The sequence below is a fragment of the Gastrolobium bilobum genome, unplaced genomic scaffold (assembly GCF_033153095.1).
Source record: "Gastrolobium bilobum isolate Gb01-03AN ecotype WA unplaced genomic scaffold, APGP_CSIRO_Gbil_v1 utg35590, whole genome shotgun sequence".
Classification (NCBI taxonomy): Eukaryota; Viridiplantae; Streptophyta; class Magnoliopsida; order Fabales; family Fabaceae; genus Gastrolobium; species Gastrolobium bilobum.
In genome coordinates this window covers 316566-331202 of record NW_026898223.1, presented here as the reverse complement: position 1 = coordinate 331202, position 14637 = coordinate 316566, and the positions used below count along the sequence as shown (strand labels likewise).

The window sequence follows — 14637 nt, the reverse complement described above, 5'->3', positions numbered from 1 at the left end:
ACATACACTCGACTCTCATCTCTATTCTCTCAAGTCGGGAAATTTTGTGTACAGAAAATTTTCCTTTTTATGTTGTTTTGAGCTTTACTGGTTGTTTTTCCTTCTCCAATAGCTAATCATCTTCTAGTTAGCAAATTTTAGCAGTTCCTGCTTGTTGAAGAAATTCTTCTTTCTTTTTTCCTATTCAAATTAATACTATTAGTCACTGCTGATTAGCACCCTAACTTTTTGAATAGGGTATTTTCTTAACTTTGCTGTCTTTCTTGATATTTTGCAGCTATTTAGCCACTTCCACATCTCAAGCAACAAAAAGTAAATTCAAATAAAGAAAAATAAAATAATGAAACTAAAATATGAGCCCACACCAAAAAATTCTAATAGGATAAGTACATTACTACGAACCCACCATGGTTTGGGCCCCAAACAAAATATGAGCTCTGATACCAATTGATATGGATTCTCAACCACCTCAGGTTGAAATCTTCCCAAAAGCTTCATTCGATCATTGCGTCCAACTGATTCCTCTGAACCCCTGCTATCGCTTTCAGATTTTCCTATACTAGATCGCCTTCATTCGTTCAGCCTAACCATCTCTTGAGTCATAGCATCCAGACGCCTTAAAATCTCATTCTGGTTTATCTCCTCTTCTCCCAGTCTTCGAAACACATCACTATGTTGTTCTTTGCTTTTGCGCAGCTGCTCCTCGTTGTTCCCCAATTGATTCTCCATGCCTCAAGTGAGCACCATCCACAAAGCTCCTAGATCAGAGCTCTGATACCAATTGATAAAGGACCAACCAATTAACAAAGCTAAAACATAATTAACTCAAGAAATACAGATCTGAATATTCACCATTCATGTATTTCACAATGCCAATTGCAATCAGAAACACTATAACAGAGAATGTTTGCAGACGGTAAAAGAAATTACAAAGATCCCAAAGAAATCAACAATGCAATAAAGGTGAAGATAGCGTGGAACACACATGAGAGGTTCCACTCTAGTTCCACCCTTAGATATTAGGTATAAGGGTAGTTTGGTATTTTAATGATATTCTAGATCTCTCTTTTCTGTTATGCTCTTCTATATAAGAGCTCACTCATTGTACAAATCAATTACCACAATCAATGAAATCAATATTTTCTCTTTACTCTCTTTTACCTTCTAATATGTTGTAACAATGTAATAATGACATGCATGTTTGAATTAAAAGATTGGAGGAGTTATTTTCCAGTTCCTTTGGTTCTTAAGGCAGCAATGGAAGAACCATTTTTCTAGGTTTCATCATCAAGAATGAGTAATGATAAGTTACTTAGCAATGGATTTTCCATTATGAACAAGTACACGAACCTCCATGTGCAAAGGGTTGTACCTGAGAAACAAGGGGCTTTCGTAGGTCAAATTTTCTTCCCCATAGTTATACAGTATATGTTCAAGGATTTGCCCAGAATCTTCCTTTTCCTGAGCCATCTCTTTGGATTTCCATTTGTTTTGTCAACTCACTGATTTGGATATAAAATAATGCCAAGATCAGAACTGAGCCTACAACATTTGGTCATTTGATATAGACTATAAAAAAAGATGTTAGTGTTTTTTATGTTGTTCAAAGCCTTAATCCCTTTCTTTATAGACTATAAAGAAAGGAATTAGTGTTTTTTATCTTCTCCATAGTACAATCTTTGAGAGGAGTTTAAAGTCTTAATCATGGACTCGCCCCAAACATAATTGTCTCTCGTGAAGGATATTTTTGGTTTATAAAAAAAAAAAAAGATAAAATTATCTCCTATACAAACATAAAGTGTAAAAGAGAGACAAAAAAAGAAAAAGAAAATATAAACTCCACAAACTTTTATATGTGTAGAAAATATTTATCTCCTACAACATGAGAAATATTAATTTAATAAAGAAAACCAGTAGCTAAATTTTCCATAATCAGCTTCAGATCACTGCATGTTGAAAATTTGAAACAGTGCCTGCCAAGTTGCATCAAGCACTTAAAGAACTTCCAAAAACTGCAGTTGTGGGTTATGACAACAAGGTTCTTTCAGAGGATAGATAGAAAAAATGGGGAAAAATTTGGCGGGTTCAAACATATCTCAGTAATTTGTAATCTCAGTCTCTGAAAGAAGGGTGACACATTTGGCTGAACGTATTTTCATGAATCAAGGCACAATAAGGATCACCTAGAGGCACCAATCTTGCACAACTTTTCTAGTTTCCACAATCTACACCTACTTTGATATTTGGTATGAATAATGAAAAGAAAATCAATGGAAAACTATGACCAACCGTATGAAAAGTGGCCTTTTACCTTTGCAGAGACTAGACAGCCAATATTAACACCCCTTGCCAATGGAAGAATTTTCAATTTTATCATAGAAATATTTTGATGGCTATGCTGCAATATGCTATATAATAAAGGAAGGTAGACGTGAAGTTTAGTTCCTACAAGAACTGAGACAAAATACAGCAATAGCTTAATTCTTTAAAGCCACAGAACCTTCCTCTGCAGCACGGGGACACTTTATATGACTAACTACAACAACATAAATGTCTACAAAACCTTACTTTCATGCTGTCCTATGTTAAGGCTGTCAAATATTCCATGGCAGCCTATACAGACACATTGAATGCTTCACGGTATGGCTTATTTGAAATAAATTGATTGAACATACAACTCTTGCTTGCATATAAGCAACTCTCTAGGAATAAGAAAAGAATTACATTAAGCTCAGAAGCCATCTAGTCTGCTTTTTGTTTTGTACATTAGGCCTCTGAACAGCACTTCATCTATGAGCAGATGTATGTGGCATGGGGTATGGCACAGGACCCAAGTTCATTGGTGCCCCAGGAACAACTGTACCAGGAACCGGAGCTCGGATACCATAAGCCATGTGTGCCGGAGCAGGAAGATTCACCGGGGTACCAACTGCAGATACAAGGGGTCCTCCTATAGGCTGCCCTATGGTAGGAGCAGCATATATTCCTACACCTGGGGCTCCAGTTGGGGTTGGTGGGGCTTGTTTGGCTGATTTCCCAGCAGAATTTGCTGCAGAACCATTTGTTTGACCAGTAATTGGTCCTTGAGGAGCTGAAATGTCTCCATTGTTTACACTAGTGATATCATGTATGCTGGATCGCCTTCTATCTTTATTCATCGAGTTCAAACGAATGAAGTACTTTTGGGCATGGCTTGCTACTTGTGTAGGTGTTCTTGTCACCACAAAGTTCCTTGATATACTTCGCCAGTCACCTTTTCCATACTTATCCAACCCAAGAAGAAATAACCTGTTCAACCAATTTGAAATTTTTTAAAAACAAAAATACTTGTATAAAAGAAAGCTTAGAACATGGAAGATATCACAATACCAGAAGAAAAGATCGCCATTAAATGAACATCAGTAGCCATCACAGACTGATGCAGCCACTGATCCTCAGTCTATAACCTCTAACAGAAGATACGCTATATCAATGATCAAGGTCATCGATGTATCTTTTCACATGAAATTCAAGATAGCATTATTCCCTATATGTGGATTAAAATTAGCACTTTTCTTTGACAATTATGACCGGTAGTGATACCATCAGCTGCAGCAAAGATGCATCTTCGATAGCGCTACGGTTAATAACTTAATGTGTTATTGCCAATCATGATTAATATTACTGACAGACATATTAACATGGCTGAACATCAAATTGAAAACCAGAAAGATCTCATAGGTACTGTTAGAGTATAATATAAACTGTAAAGAACCTTTGGGATACACCACCCCAAAAGCTAGCTCAAAGGGTGAGAGTGCCCAAGGCCTTATAAACTCCACATTAGTTGCTCATACAACCAATGTGGGACTATATATCTCAACACGTCCCCTCACACGAGAGCCCATTGGGCTTGAAGAGTGGATGATGCAACAGGCCCAGTCTACCTGTGCTAAGAAATTCCACAAGAGAAAGTGGGGGGCGGCGAGGATTTGAACCCGGGACACAAGGCTCTGATACCATTAAAGAGGCCCTCACCTAACAGCTTAAGCTTTTGGGTTGAATTAGTTCTTTACATGGTATCAGAGCCTTATGTCTCAGGTTCAATCCTCACCGCCCCCCACTTTCTCTTGTGGAATTTTCTTAGCACAGATAGATGGGCCTGTGCATTATTCATCTTTCAAGCCCAATGGGCTCTCGTGTGAGGGGGCGTGTTAGAGTATAATATAAACCATTAAAGAGGCCTTCACCTAACAACTTAAGTTTTTGGCTTGAATTGGTTCTTTACAGGTACTATTAACTAATTGCTATAAATTGAAAATTCTATATATAGATTGACAAATGTATGGAATAGGTAAAGATCAAACACAAGACTTTATGCAAAGGTTGTTCTATTCTAAGAATTATAATGTATGAATGTATTGTATTCGATTGTATAAAACTGTACAAGAGTCCTCTATTTAAAGAGGTTAAATCACCTAATGGGCTAAGCCCAAATAACCTTCTAGAATAATAAACTAATAATAATAAAACTAATATTATTTCTAACACTCCCCCTCAAACTGGTGCGTATATATCATAAGCACCCAGCTTGTTACATATATGATCTATTCGGGGACCTCTAAGAGTAATGATTGTTCGAGTGTCAGTTTAACACACAGGGATCAGAATTTACCACCGTAATCTGACATAGAACCAGAAAATAATCCCAGCACAAAACACTGAAATTTATGTGATGGTTTAGAAATCTTCCTAAAGATGTTTGTTTGGAGACATAGAATATAATGAAGTACAGGTATAGACGATGCTCAAAGAGCACTAAGAGCTTTATGGATTTAAAATAAGGCGCCAGGAAAAGGCAAAGTTAGAAGAGAAAGTGTCAGTGATAATAATCAAAGTTCAAAGACTACTCCCGTTGGCAAGAGCCATTTTAGTTTAAATCATAATTTGAGAAATATTAGCTTGCAAGGATATTTTTTAAGGGAGAAAAAGAGTAACTCTGGTTTCTTTTTCTCTGGCAGAGCAGGTGCATCCGCATTGGCAATATAATGAGCACATGAGTGATAACATAAATAACTTAGGTTCTGAACGAGTCCAAAGCTTCAGCATTTAGCATACATAAAATCTAACTAATCCCTCTTCTTATTTAGCACTATTTACCAAACTTCCTGGTTCGAACAGTCCAAAGCTCGAAAAATTTAGATACTCAGATCTAGCAAAAGAATGGAGGCTTTTGTTAAATCATATTCAAAATTTAGCAGTCACCAAGATAATTGAATGCTGAAATGGCACATGGCTTTTCTCAACAAGTAACACACAAATCCGGTCAACAAACTAACACTGATGTAATGATATTGATAACGATCGAACACTCTAGATGTTTATAGCAACCACCAATATAATGTTCTCACATCACTTCAGTAAAGAATCTCAACACATTATTGTCTTCTCAAGCAAGATATAGTCCTCTTTCTAAGATTGAAGTAAACCCATAAAGAAATCCAACAAAACAACCAAATCTTCATCCAATGCAACTCAAATGCATGTAAGGCTTCAAACATGCACCCAGAGCATGTCGAAAGATCTTAGTTTTGAGGTCAAAGGAAATTCTGCTATGCCTTTTATCTATATTTATTTCGTAATCCGAAAAATATCACAAGGGCTTTAAGGGCAAAGGACTGAAAGGTAAAAGGCAAGTAATAAATAATATGAGATTATTGCACTACCCAAACGCAGGAGGACCAAAGTTTAATGAAGACAGATTAGATGGAATAAAATACTAATGAGGCTAGTACATTACTATTTAGACTACAAAACTCTTCAGTTTTGCAGGGTCCTGAACTTTGTCCTTAGGGCTCAACAAAAGCATAATTTCTGACCATGTCAGCTGCAGTACATGTTATCCAGAGTTTTCGAAGAGGTTATTCAGAAAGTTCAATGCTGGGTTGTGGATATGAATACTATAGTACTCTAAGAAATGGTAACCTAAGACATCAAACAGTACTTTATTAATGAGTCATGAACCATAAACTGGACAACAGAGATTTGAGATGAAAATATATCCCAATTTTCAGTTGCATCGCACTAATGGCAACAATAGGCTTTCTCGCTTCTGGAAATTGTTGCAAAATCTGTTCCTATAGCATGATGAATTCATAGTTCTATGACTTTGACTAAAAAAATCAAATAAACAGTAACAGAACACAAGTCTTGATAAAAGGGAAAAATCCATAACACAAGCCCCAGTGACGAGCTGTGTCCATGATTTCAAAAAGGAAAAGGATACAAGTGATAAAAAAGAAAACAAAATAGGGAACTTACATCTTCTATCACCAAGAAACAAAAATTTGAAAATGAAGCAACTAATTACCTTGTAGAGACCCAAAATAGATCCAAAATTAGAATTTTAAGTGTTCCATTATGTACAATATCTTCAATAAGTCTACAACTCAAGAAGGTTCTTTTAGCATGAACTACATTCTGCTTTGGAAAAAGTACCAAAAAGGTACTTATGATACATACACTTGAATAGCTTAGCCATCCAATGGTCTACAAGCTGCTGACTCACTAAATGATGAGATGAGAGCACCCTGTTTCCATTATTACTCCAGATTCCGTGGTGCTTCCCAAATCTTATAGGATTGACCTACATCGGAGAAATTCTAAAATAATGTGGAAACAATAAATAATTTTCCGGCTAAATGACCTCCCAAAGAGAGTAGTCACCTTGTGTAATCATTAATGCCATAGACTACAGGGACTTGCATCATGCACCACATGGCAAGTTACCAACTGAAAAATCACCACATAAATAGGCTAACCTCATTTTTGTGCTATATTTATTAGCTCAGGAAAATTGCAGAATACTAAAAAAAAAAATTCATTTCAAAGAAGTCCAGAACTAAGGGGGCGAACCCGGGGCAGTAAAGTTTCTCTTTTTGTGACTGAAAGATCATAAGTTTCAATCCGAGAAACAACTTCTTTGCAAATATATAAAGGTAAGGCTGCGTGCAAGGATTGCCATCACCCCAACCCTCACTTGTCGGGGCTTAATGGTAAGTGATTTTTTTTTTTCCCAAAGAAGTCCAGAACTCCAAAATGATTAACTGACCATCTAAACGGTTCTTCTCACAGTTTATTCTTTCATGTACACATCTCAAAACTATCATCACAGACATCACTTGAAAACAAGACACTATAATTGCTCCATGGCAGCATTAACAAAATAATACTAAGAATTTTAAGCTATCTTTCCCCCTCCCCTAAACAGAAATCTAACCTGAATTTGGCACATCACCATCTCTGGATCCAAGATACTATCCACATTTGTGGTTCACAAAACAAAAATATGTGTTAGATCATCTCAGTTTTAAGATCCCATACCCTCAGATGGTCAAATTAAGTTAATCACCTGTCAATAGGACCACAAGAGTAATCTAAACCATGATTTTTACGAAGATACTACAACAACAGCATGTTAACTTTTGAAAATCATAGGAGCATGACAACAAAAGGGTAACAAGTAAGCTTCTCGTCAGAATTGAGTCTTCAACATTAAGATCGAAACTGAAATTTCTAGATCAATGTGACTAAACAAGGCATACTACTTTCTAAAAGTTCCCTCATATAAGCCTGACTTTAATTTTCAGGGCCAAGGCATATATGATACTATTATCATAAATAATGAGAAACCAAAGATTACTGAATTACACACAAAAATAAAGATAAAAATTTGCAAATAAAAACCATATATTGTTTAAAACAACTAATTCTAAGATCACCCCAGCATGTACAGATAAAAAGGGAGCACATCTAACTGCTCGTATAATTTTTGTGCATATGATTCTAAATATTCGGAGAAACCAGCAAAAACATTATGGATATGGATGTTTTAACATTGGTATTGCTCCAAAAAAAAAATTATGTTAATATTTGTGAAGTTTTGGGGGAATAAATGTTGCCACAAGCCTGTGAGGACTTTTAGTGGTTACATATATTGACCTATCAATGAAGGATCACACGAACTGAACCCTAGACTATATAGTCTAAACGATTTGACTCTACTAGTTTAGTCAACCCTCATTGGTGGTATCACTCTAATTGATTACTTAGCTGCAAAAAGGGCAAATAACCAGTAAAAGAAGTATTCTAATAAATAACTTGGACCATATAAGATCACATCAGAAGAAAATACTATAGTAACATGGTTAATAATCAGAATGACTGTTAACATGAAACCGGCAGAACTCAATAAAAACTTAGGTCAACACCGAGATTCCCCATTAAACCCTTTGGAGGCATTTGGTAGAGGAAAATTTTTTGTGTGCATGGGAATCACGATTACTAGGAATATGATGAGAAAGTTAATTTCTCGAGAATGTGATCAAAAATTTGCTTGGAAGGCCAAAATATTACCAGGACAGGATTCTTGGCTCAAGTTTTCTGATTCTATGTTTGGTTGATTGTCATATTACTGGGAATGCAGAGTGATTTTACAAAAATAACCCCACCCCCTCCTGAGGGTAATTTTGACCGAAATTTTTTTTAAAATATTTCCACCGAGTGGGAATCTGAAAATACCACCCATCCGGTGGTATTCTTTTATGGGAATTTGCTTCACAAATTGAAATCCCAGGTATCTAATTTTTTCGAGAAAATTTTCACAATCCTTGTACCAAACTTGGGTAAATAAGATTCCCAATGTCAATTTCCCTGGAATCTAAAATTTACCTACGTACAAAACGCCCCCTTATTTTTACCCACTTTATCTTAGCCTAAAACAGTAAAGAAATGCCATAAACCAGATGCCATAGTTTAGTAAAATATTCTTGTAAAATAGTTACTACAGATAACTTTCAAAATAATTAAGATTGGCTGGAAATTAAACTGACAAAGATCAGAAGAAATAATTTGTTAAGGCACATAAGGATCCTCCAATTGTATGAGTATACCATGATACTCAGATTGATTAAGATATAGAGTCTATAATCCAATACAAGTTCCACCTACCTAAAAAGCATATGGTTAAACAAAACAAACTTGAGACAGAAATAATAGCAAATTAAAAATAAGTAACCTAACTTATGCATTTGAGTATAGCCATACACCAGCATATCTAGGTTTTCTAGCAAAGATAAACTAACCTGTGCTCTTCCTCTGTCCACGCAATACCCTTTCGTCGTTCCTGGTCTGATCTTGAAGCTTTAGTTCCATGATTAGACTCACTGTTATAATTCCAAGGACGGCCACTCTTCTTACCACCTCCTTCATCACCAGCATGGCTTGTTGAGCCCTCTGGAGAAGAATTATAAGATGGTAGAGGCACACAACCAGATTCAATCTGATTGATATCGTCAACCAAGAGCTCATAGTGATGTTTAATCTCTTCTAAAGTTTTTCCTTGTACATCGGCTGCAATCTTCTCCCATCGATCTGAATCATCCTCAGGATAAATTGCCAAGGCATTCTCAAATGCTTTATCCTGTTCTTTGCTCCACTCAGAGCTACTACCCACTTCATCCACGGTCATCTAGTCTTGTTTGAATCAATTACAGTTCTCTGGTATGTTCTATTGGAGCTATGGATCTAGAATGGATCTAGATTATTTCTGTGATGCGTACCTCTAATATTTACTTTGATGGTATGCTATATGATGGACAACAAGGTCCCTTGAACTAGAGCCAACAGAGGCAGAAAATGCCTGAAAACTGAATACAGTTGAATACCAACTAAATCCCAAAACTCTATGTATGTAAAATTTCAAAGGTGATTTTGCTTCAGAGTTTGTAAAAATTGGACTCTTGCCAATAGTTACCTATTGATGAATGAAAAGGCAACAAAGTACAGTTAGAACATGAGAAATATCTGACAACCATAAATACATACATGTAATATACGGCGTTTCAAGGCAAGTGAGAATTTGGACATTGATGTAGTGATGTGAACCTAGTCAATGAGATGGTAATTAGGGCTCTGGATTTCAAACATACGAAAGAGACATTTCAGAAACAAACAAAGTAGAAAAACCGAGAAGACAATAATGTATAACGAGCATCCAAATTTCTTTTCCCATACTCAAAAAAAGAAATAAATATAAATTCAATTTATCCATAGCCCTACTGATAAGAACAGTTTTAACAGCACAGGACCACAAAAATATATCTTTCCACTATAAGCCTGTAACTATTGTAAAGCTTACTTTCACTGAACACATTCAGCACCCTCGTATTTGTTTCTTCTAAAAGTTCAAAATCTTCAACCCTTTAAGCCAGAAGAAAGAAACAAGGTACCAAAACCCAGCCATAATCTAAGGTTTGAAGTTTCAGAAAAATAAAAAAGGTTATAAGAATAATATAGTGATTAGCAAATGAGTTCAACATCTTTTTTTCAGTATCAATAATTAAAAAAAAAATCTTTCACTTGGACACAAGATCCTGCAAATATCCCCAATCTCAATAGTGTGATCAAACACCATAGTCTGAACCCCAGTTCAACATACCTCAGTAAAATAATCTGACTGTAGATTCTTTTGACAAGGTGCATGGGTATGCAATTTATCAGAGCTAAAAGTGATTAACAAGTAATCCCCTGAAAACAAAGGTGGAAAAAGTTCCAACAAGCACTGCCAAAACAAAACCTAACTCTGACAGTGAAAGACTTATTGATATATCCCATATTTCAAAAACATTTCATTTTGAATCATTTTGGCCCAATTGAAAAAGTCATAAAATGAAATCATAATTAGCCTGATAAAGGCAGGTAAGAAGAATCTAGATATTAAGAAAAAGGTAAAACCAGAAAATAACCATTTTAAGAAGAAAAAAAAAAAGCCCTAATTGGGTAGGAATTTGTCAAGGGCAAAACTTAGAAATCAATTGAAATTGATGGTTATCCTGAGATACCATGGATGAGTCACAATTGGTCCCATCCCAACAACAGCTTTACCACAAATAGGACAACTGGGATTGAAAAAGCCAAACCCCAAGTTGCAAAGCACTGAAAATCTGCTGCAAGCATTAATATCTGACATATGATACATGCAAAAGAGAGAGAAAGATAGAAAACTTAGGGAATAAACAAAAGGAAAGTTAGAGAGAGAAAAAGATTGAATTTTTTTATACCCCTTTAGCTTTATATTATTTCCCACATCCCAACAAATTTAGAAAAATAGAAAATGATATCAAGTATCCCGAGATCAGATGAGATAACACAGGAGCATAAGCAGCAGAAAATGATTTAAAACTTTATTGCTTTGATTTATGGGAAGATGTGAAAATAATGAAGTCATCACCTTCTATCTTCCTTCTGCAATGCTTCAGTTCTTTTTAGCTGCAAATACCTTCAGTTCTCATGAACTGTGTTGTATACAGAAAAGAGTCAAATAAAGCTGTATGGGTCCATATATATGTATTGAACTATATCAATGACATGCTTCTCTCTCTCATGATCTGATCCCAATTTTTGGAGCTATTATTCATGAGAAAAAATTTCTTTCCTTTTATCTCCTTGTCAATATCAAATGTATACATTCTTAATAAACTAATAATATATGATTTAAAAAAACTAATTAATGAATGATTGAATGCTATCTTTCTAATATTATAATATGTATAGATATTTGAGATAACAATTAATGAAAGGATGTTACCTTTTTTGGGTGTTTAGGATAAAGTCCACATTATGCACCCAATCTAGCCAAGTTGCCATGCCTTGAGGTGAATAATCAATCATTGCCCTCCACATCAGCTTCAAGTCAAATTTTTCCGGCTAAAACGAGAGGATAAGAGACCGCACATGGCATGGGACATCGTATTATTGTGTTTACTTACACGCTAGTAAGGTTGTAATGTTTCCATTTGGAAAACGTATTTGTATCAGCTAGCTGTTAAAGAATTCGTGTTTTTGAGTTGTCATGTTTCTATGCTTGCTGTTTCTTTTTATAAGGGAGAGTGTCTTTTCAATTTATCATAAAAAAAAATGTAAGAGTTATAGTGTTTTAAAATATCACCCTACCCTGATGTCGACCCTGCCAAGTCATTAACCCTCTCTCTCTTTATATGAGGGTTCGGATTAGTAGTTAGACTCTACTTGCACGTTGATCCCACTAACATCTGACTTCGGTTAAATTTGTGACTCCCGAGTTAGAGGTGTCAAAGAGGTCACTGCAATTTTTTTTTTAAATATACACGAAATACGTATTTTGATGTGTAAAAAAAATAAAACAAAACAAAAACTGGCTGATGCATAGATTTAGAACTAGATCTGAAATCTGAATCATTCTTCTTTTTCTCTTCCGATCTTCTCTCCCAAACCCAGACCCAATCTCCCTAATCTGGTGATCTCCTCTACCGTGCTGGTTCTTCTCTCCCCACCGTTAATTTGTCGTGTCGCCGTCTCTTCTCCGTTATTCTCTTTTGGATAAAAGATATCCTTTTACATACTGTTGTAGGTGCATGAGAAGGACAAGAAGAGTTTGAGTTTGATGATATGACTTTTCATTAACTATTGAAATATGTGTTTTATACTTTGATAGTTTTATACTCTAATTAGCTTATGAATATTGACTTGTGGATGTAATTAGTTGAATTATGTTAAATATATTTTGAATCTTTAATTATGGTGGTTTGATTTTTTTGAATTTTTCATATATGATATATATTTATATTTTTTTTAATGTATAAAACTGGGTCAGCGAAGTGACCTCATGACCCCTCAGTTGAACCCGTAACCCCATGACCCCAGCCGAGTCGATGGTCGGGCCAGGTTTTTAAACACTGATATGAAGTGAAATTAAGCAGTCTAATAATTAAAAATGTAATTATTGAATTTCATATTTTCAGACTACTTTAATCTTAATTTGAAAGCTCTAAATTCAAATGTTACCATTTAGAGTGAACTTGTTAAGGGGTGAAGTTGTTAGCATTCATATAAAATTTAAGTGTTATGAATAACAAGTTGAGTATGAAGAGAAATGTCTTTTCACCGTTGAATACGCATAATTATTCACCGTCGAATAGATATGACTCTTCACCGTCGAACAAGCATCATTCACCATGTTCCGTCATGATTTATAATTATGGAAGGAAATCAGAAAAAACTAATCATTTTTTTTTATTTCCCTCCTTTACCGAAACTTTGTCAAAATGTTTTTTGAAATCTCTGAATTCATTCTGCATGGTAGTTCAAACGACTGTTGCGTTCGTCAATACTATTTGTTCAAGAGTGTGGTCAACAAACAGAGGTAATTCCTTCCATCTTATGAGACAATTGTCAGTCACTCTTTGGCACCATAAAAAGAGCAAATTATCTTTAGGATATAATATTTAACATGGGACTCGAATTTTATTTTTCACATATTATAATAAGAATATTTTACATTAACAGTTTAAAGATACTCGTTAGTATTAATTATGAATTAAAATATCTAATAGAGGTGTAAATATGGGTCGCCTTTAATTAGGTTAAATTAGTAATTAGATCATGTCTATATAGAATATTTTGGGTTTGAATCCTATTAAAAAAATTATAGGCATTGTTTTGCTTATTTTTTAAATAATAAAAGCCAATTGAAAAACATGTTTTTCAATAGTTTATGTCATAAACACGTATTGTTGTAATATTGCTTATGTCATAAAAAATACTAGTCACCCTTTTTGAACATAGTTTATGTCACCCTACGCTTAACCTTACAATATTGCTTATTTTAACCACAATATTGTTGTAATATTTCCATTTAAAAAAATGTATTTGTAACAGCTAGCTGTCAAAGAATTCGTGTTTTTGAGTTGTCATGTTTCTATGCTTGCAGTTCCTTTTTACCACGGAGAGTGTGTCTTCTTTTTATTATAAAGATGCGTAAGACTTATATACTCATGATGTAATGCAGAATAAGATACACCATAAATACTTCTTACCATTGCTTTTCTTGTTGCTCTGATTGGTGATTGTAACTGATGCGAAAATTCTTTAAGCCTTCCAAGCTCTTCTCTGCAGCTCAAATGGTGTGTAACTCTATAATAGAGTGAGTTCAGGGACGTAAGAAAAATGAAGCACACCCTTTTATAAACCCTTACCAACAATGGATTAATAATGAGGTGTACATAAGTGGCTGATGATGGCAGACCGAAACGAAACGAAGAGTAGGTTGATGATTGCAAACTAAAACCATATGGCAGACAAAAAACAAAAGTAGGTACTCCATTAATGCAATCTATTATCAGTAGCGGACAATGCAAGTGGACCACATAAGGTCATATCACATTTTTACTAACATTCTCCCACTTGGTCCACATATCCCATCATATACTATAGTGAGAAACAAAATACATGAATCATGGCAATAAGTCCTCTTATTTGTGCCGAATATTATTTTCCATGTATTACACTGTATTATATTTCTCAAGTCCATACAACTTAATGAATAAACCCAATGTTTATTCTAAGTCCAAACTCTATTGATATTTTTCAGAATAATTAACTAAAATGCGCATAAACTGAATGAGAAACATTACAAATAGAGTTTCATTAATATAATATCACTCTTACAATGAAAATCATATATGGGAACCAAGTCTCATCCTTTCTACATGATCCTTAAATGTAACTGATGGCATGCCTTTAGTTAAAGGATCATCAATCCTTAATTCAGTGCTAATGTGT

General features: G+C 34.9%; 1 protein-coding gene across 2 annotated transcripts; it reads right to left on the bottom strand.

Moving 5' to 3' along the window:
* Nucleotides 1-2405: 2405 nt before the first annotated feature.
* Nucleotides 2406-11394, bottom strand: LOC133313985 (transcription factor SRM1-like). 2 transcript variants are annotated; one of them, XM_061515411.1, is made up of 3 exons: nucleotides 11270-11394; nucleotides 9123-9793; nucleotides 2406-3288 (listed from the first exon to the last, which is right to left on the bottom strand). In XM_061515411.1, exons 2-3 carry the CDS (start codon nucleotides 9506-9508, stop codon nucleotides 2787-2789), a joined length of 888 nt encoding a protein of 295 aa, XP_061371395.1. In that variant the 5' UTR covers nucleotides 9509-9793; nucleotides 11270-11394; the 3' UTR covers nucleotides 2406-2786. The 2 variants fall into 2 exon arrangements, with proteins under 2 accessions (XP_061371395.1, XP_061371396.1); XM_061515412.1 differs by lacking the exon at nucleotides 11270-11394 and adding an exon at nucleotides 10478-10724.
* Between the last annotated feature and the right edge of the window lie 3243 nt (nucleotides 11395-14637).

Coding starts and splice junctions, on each gene's coding strand:
- LOC133313985 (XM_061515411.1), bottom strand. CDS start 9,508: ATGACCGTGGATGAAGTGGGTAGTAGCTCTGAGTGGAGCAAAGAACAG. Junction 3,289..9,122: donor TGGACAGAGGAAGAGCACAG/GTTAGTTTATCT, acceptor TTGGTTGAACAG/GTTATTTCTTCTTGGGTTGG.